Genomic DNA, 5,685 nt, shown 5'->3' with positions numbered 1-5,685 from the left:
GTGTACTAGTGCCAAGGGTGAAAGTACTACCACACATAAACCTCAAGACCATCGATTAAAGAGCAACTACTAGTGGGGGGGAGATAGACTACTAGTGGAGACAAATTTCAAGAAAAGTCTCAGCGGTAGTATATCATATGGCAAACTAAATGCGATCTTGAAGTAGTATGATCAATTACTTATGACTAGATATCACCTATAATACAATTGAATGACTACTATTTTATGTCATCCTTGCCAAATTGACTTGTCTCATCATTCTAATCTTTAATTTTGATCCCATGATATGCAATTAGAGTTTGATATCGATGGATCCAAGGCTCTTAGTATCATGTAATTTCTGGGTTAATCCCTGGTTAATCAAAGTCTTCTTCGATGCTGCAAAACTCCCCTCGATTGTTGAGATCCATCACAAAAGATGATTCTATTCTTTGTTCAATTTCATTGTAGCTTAGCCACTATCAATACATTGCTTATTGAGACATGTCTAGAGATGTGAAGAGACATCTTTGCTCTTTCTTTGCTTTGTGAATATTAGGTACTATTTTAACTCAATACGTGTTGATATCTCTCTAGTCACTTGCTTCCTAGGGACACTTTCAAGTGGTTTTCTATCATTGGCCCTTCTTTTCATTTCCAATAGCTTTAAAAATTTCTATCAATAAAAAATGGAGCATACCCATTTTCTTCTTCCCATGAAAAGGGACATGGTGATTTGATTGTCAAATGACACTAGTCAATAGTTTTTTTTCCATATATTTAAGAAGGCAACCAATTATATTATTACTCAGCTTTGTGGGGTGGTCTTGAATAGCATGAATAAGTTTTCCAAAAATCTAATATGTTCAATCAGTTGCAGTGGGAATAGGTGACAAGTTGGAAATTGGAAGCTGATTTTTTTATTCTAGTCAATAGTTTTTTTTTTCATATATTTAAGAAGGCAATCAATTAATTTATTACTCAGTTTTGTGGGGTGGTCTTGAATAGCATGAATAAGTTTTCCAAAAATCTAATACATATAATCAGTTGCAGCGGGAATAGGTGACAAGTTGGAAATTGGAAGCTGATTTTTTGTCATGCTTTGGACTTTGTCTTATAGCTACATTACATTGTTGAGCCTTGTTCTTTGTTAGATGATAGACTTATGGCTTCTTGTAGCCCACTAATCACATTTCGTACAAGGAGCCCTCGACAACATCAATGGTGGGGTAATTAAATGCAATGTTGAACAACCATGTCCCCCACAACTCTTAAGTGCATCTAGTTGTGCTTTCTTTATTGAGTCAGGCTCTTTGCTTGATTGCCATGCTATATAAGCCAATGGAGGTCGTTCATATTGATTGCTCCAAATCTCATACTGCATTCATGGAAAGTTTCATCCTTAGCCCACTCAATGAGTCAACCTTAAATCTATGCTTTGATTCATCATGTAGCTTTCAATAAGGTTACTTGTCATGGGTTGCACTTACTCTTTTGAAACCTAGTTAGGTAGTTAGCAAGTTTACCTACCATTTGGACTTAATCCAAGATGCCCACTCTCTAAAACTTGATCTAGATAGTGTACATAGGGATATGTTGCACATCAAAAGGTAATAATACTCTTCTTCTGATTTCGGCGAATTGTTGAAACATGAATAAAAATAAGCATCTCGCATATGAGTCTTTAACCTGGGAGATCATGTATTTGACATCATTTTATAAGCATAGAGTTTTACTAATGAAATGTTGAAAGCATATACAAGGCTTGGTTTATTTAGACTTTGAAGAACATATATAATCTTGATTCTTGCCTAACATGCACTTCACGTAATTAAACTAAAACCAACCTTAGGAGTACATCATTAATTAGTATGGAAATATTCATGTAATTGGCATAAATTTCGAGGTATAAAGCTTTAATGTTGGAATACTAATATATATTAAGAGACTCCCCGATGAATTTGAGACCAAATGATAGATAAATTTCTTGAAAGTGAAACCAAATGATAGATAAATTTCTTGGAATGAAAATTGTGTTGGAACAACCTAGAGCTTTTGCACTTTATCTTAATAAACTAACCAATAATCACTAAATGCACTTTTGTAAGACTTGGTTGAGTATGTTATCATACATTTCTCGAAATGCTAAGAGAACCTAACAAACACTAAGCTTAAAACTACAGGGCTTGGATATCCCTTGAAAAGCTAAGAGAACCTAACAACCACTAAGCTTAAAACTACGTAGAATTGTGAGGTCGGAGGAGAGAAGTTTTTCATTGATTTAACCAATATAATATAAAGATCTACACTCATTAAAAACATTTTGAGTGAAGACTTTTGGTAATAATACTACCTAAGACGAAGTGCTGAGAGCACTACTAAGCTCTCGAGACAAATGCGTTGGACTCAACCTTTTCACTCGTCCTAATGTATGATGCTTAAAAATTATAGATTTTTAGTTAACAATCAAAAGAAGTAGTCAGGCTGACCGTTTGGTCTGAAGGAAAAGAAGTAGCCAGGCTGACCGTTTGGTCTGCAGGACAAGAAACAAACAGTTCGAATTTTGTTACACCAAAGAAGTTCAGTCGTATACGTAAGGTTTTGCCTATGCATCACATGGCAAACAACCCTTTCAAAAGGATGCATTCGAATTTGATCCCGCAGAGGATAATGCTCGACAGCTATTAAAACGTTCTAAGAAGCAGCATCACGAGAAAATGAATTGCTTTAAGAAGTTCATTTTGCATGGGAATCAAGAGTCAGATTTCAACATCGAATTTATTCGATCCGGCTTTCATCAGATATACAATCAGCAACTTACAGAAAAATAGCAATTAGCAGACTCAGCCATCGAGAACTCTACTTTGATGGGAGCTACGACCCAAATCATTTCCACTCACAATATTATGTCCACAGAACAAATCATCCAAGAAGCATCCATGGAGCTTGGATCCAGAAAATTTCCACTCCATTCATTTCAAACGAGAAAAAAAAAGGGCCCAAAAATTAAAGCAGCTCAGTGGAAGCATTGGCAGTTTCGCAGCCCCTAGAGACAACTCTTACTTCAACTTTGACAATCCATACATATGACAAGTAAGATATCTTACTTCCAGTTTCACAAGATCAGCAGATTACAAGAAATAACAAAATTTCTGCAGCTTGGCATAATAGAATCACACTTATCACAATCCAAGATGACGGCTTGAATCACGTGCTTCCCTCTATCAGCAGTTTCGATGATATGAAAAGCCGAACAGACATGATAAAATGAAACCGATCAACCCCCAGGTCAGAAATCGACGGAGAAGCAAGTTACTAACACCGGGAGGAAAGCAACAAGATCAAAACAACCTTTTCGCTCACTTGTAGCAACTCAAGTCCTCTTCGATGGTCGCCACAATATATATCTTCGAAAAATGCCTTGCGAATAGACGTTACATTCTGCAGAAGTACCTGAAGAAAGAACTCATCTTCCTCCAATGAATGATTCAGCTGCACGCCGAGGCTCACTTTTGCGTCTGCTTCCTTCCCGTTTCACAGCCTTGGCCTTTACAGGTTCCTCAGTCAAGCTACCATTGCCAATCGTTCCATTTTCGCCTAAAGTTGTTGTAGACGAGTCAGTTTGCCTTTTCTGCATAATGTCCATTTCAGCAGCCTCTTCGGAAGTTTTCTGCTTCTTAACTTCACTGCTTTGAGGTTCCTGCAACTTCACAGCTTCTTGGACAATCTTTCGAGGCCTACCCCTCTTTCTCGGTACGGGAGGATTATCTCCTTGGCTTATTTCTTTGGCCTGCGGGGGAGCCGCAACAGACATCTTTTTTTTGGGTCTTCCCATCTGTGAAAAATTTGCGGAACGCAAAGGGAAGCGTGTTTAATAGATCAATCTATAGTCCAATGCCGGAGGGTGGATTCCTTGCGATGTTAAACTTGCACATGCCAATTTCGAACACCAGATTGGATTTACAAGGCTTGCAAGAGCCCCCCGCAATTTTATCGATTAAGGAGGAAAGACGAGGATCCCGATTGGACACAAAAGGCGCTTCAACAGATCGACATATGCAATATGCAAATAAGCAACATGTTGTCTCCTATACAACAGCACGGATAAAGGTCGGTGATGGAAGAATAAAATAACTAACCAGCTAAGCCCAAGTGAGCGAAGGAAGCAATACCGAATCGGAAGGAGGAGAGGCTGGGGAGAAAGCGCAAAAGAGAGGAAGTGGGCAGCTGATGAGGAAGAGAAAGAACTTCAGAGGGAGGGAGCTGATGAATCTGATAAGCAAGAAACCAAAGTAAAGCGATAAACGAGGGAAGGAGAGACTAATAAGTTGTGTAATAGCAGTAGCAGTGATGATAACATAGATAGAGGAGGATAAGCAATAATAAAGAGGGTAGCTACTGAGCTGCTGCGCAATGGATGGAATAGAGGAAAGATAAGAGTGGTCGAAAGGATCCTATATCTGGTGGAGGGAGCTGCGCATCATCATCAGACATCAGCAAGTGTCTGTGTGTTACTACAATTGATGAGTTCTAATATAGTTACTGCAACAAAAAGGTAAGGTAAAGAGCAAAACTACAAAGACGTGATGAAATGAGAGAAATTCCCATGCACAGAGATGAAAGAAAGGCCTGCAAGACTCAAAGGATCCGGCCAAAAAAGCAGTGAGGCTGTGGCTGCTGACAGCTTGAGAGTAACGCAAAGCAAGGAGACAATAATAAATTGCTAAGCCACACAGAAAGAGAGAAAAGAGGAGGCCTTTGACAAGGTTTGTCCTTTTGTTATTAGTTAGTTCTCCTTTCCCTTAGAGATATGTGTGCCATGTAAGAGGGAGTTCCCACTTTGGCCGATTTGCTAGGATATGCCAACGCTTGTCAATGCTTGTCCTCTTCCCGCGAGGAGACCCGTAAACTATGCTGCCAATTCATGACACTGTAGTGCTTGGTTCTTTCCAACGCTTTTATACGCTGCTTGCCAATGTTCCCACCATTTGCCTAAACTCCAAGAAACGGTTCGACCATTTCATTCGGCCAACTCCAGGTTGTCTTAGTAGTAGCCAAGTCCCGTAATGCTTGCCTCGAGAGCAGGTTTTCTTGTCTCTAAACAAGGGAGTGCAATGCTCCACTTCGACCTAGCGTAATTGGTGGGAACTTGTCTAGCATTGGCAAATTTCAATAGTCTCGCTCATGTGGCTGCGAGTGGGAATGCGCTTCCTTACCCTCTGCCTCGTTGATGGCTTATCTTCATCCTAATTCACTCTCTTACATGAAGGCCTCTATATGCTTCTCAACAATAGTCACCTAGTAATTTAGTGATAAGTTTGGTGGCCCAGGCATAGGCACATCTATATTGGGCATCAATCTATAGGGTGCAACTATGGGGTAGGGAATGCTTTTTGAGCCACCTCCACACGTTGGTTACAGTGGGGGGAGGGAAGCCATTGTTTGTGGTAATGTGCCCCCCTTACGATCAGTCTATTCACTCATTGGTGCCATCAGATTTTGCGATCGATAGCTAGTTGGCATTCTCGGCTCAAAAGTGCCATTGAATGAGGGCTCTCCTGCATTAAAATGCACATGCAATTTCATAGAACTCACTGGTATGGTGGGGATTGGGGTACTCTGCATGACTTCTAGAATAGATGATGTTGGAGGGCCTTGCAACTCCTCTAGCACTTTGGCTTGCCTTGTGAATGGATTTACCATGTT

At 39.8% G+C, this 5,685-nt stretch overlaps 1 protein-coding gene across 1 annotated transcript; it reads right to left on the bottom strand.

Annotated features, from left to right (window-relative positions):
• Window positions 1–3,051: 3,051 nt before the first annotated feature.
• LOC147883927 (uncharacterized) lies at window positions 3,052–4,390 on the bottom strand. The gene is made up of 2 exons (XM_087399058.1): window positions 4,119–4,390; window positions 3,052–3,814 (listed from the first exon to the last, which is right to left on the bottom strand). Exon 2 carries the CDS (start codon window positions 3,812–3,814, stop codon window positions 3,446–3,448), a length of 369 nt encoding a protein of 122 aa, XP_087255184.1. The 5' UTR covers window positions 4,119–4,390; the 3' UTR covers window positions 3,052–3,445.
• Window positions 4,391–5,685: the final 1,295 nt, after the last annotated feature.

The sequence above is a fragment of the Dipteris shenzhenensis genome, chromosome 27 (assembly GCF_047967505.1).
Source record: "Dipteris shenzhenensis isolate YYH24624 ecotype China chromosome 27, Dip_SZ_1.0, whole genome shotgun sequence".
NCBI classification, from domain to species: Eukaryota; Viridiplantae; Streptophyta; class Polypodiopsida; order Gleicheniales; family Dipteridaceae; genus Dipteris; species Dipteris shenzhenensis.
Note: the sequence above shows the minus strand (reverse complement) of the source record. Positions and strands in the feature narration are given on the sequence as shown.

Coding starts and splice junctions, on each gene's coding strand:
- LOC147883927 (XM_087399058.1), bottom strand. CDS start 3,814: ATGGGAAGACCCAAAAAAAAGATGTCTGTTGCGGCTCCCCCGCAGGCC.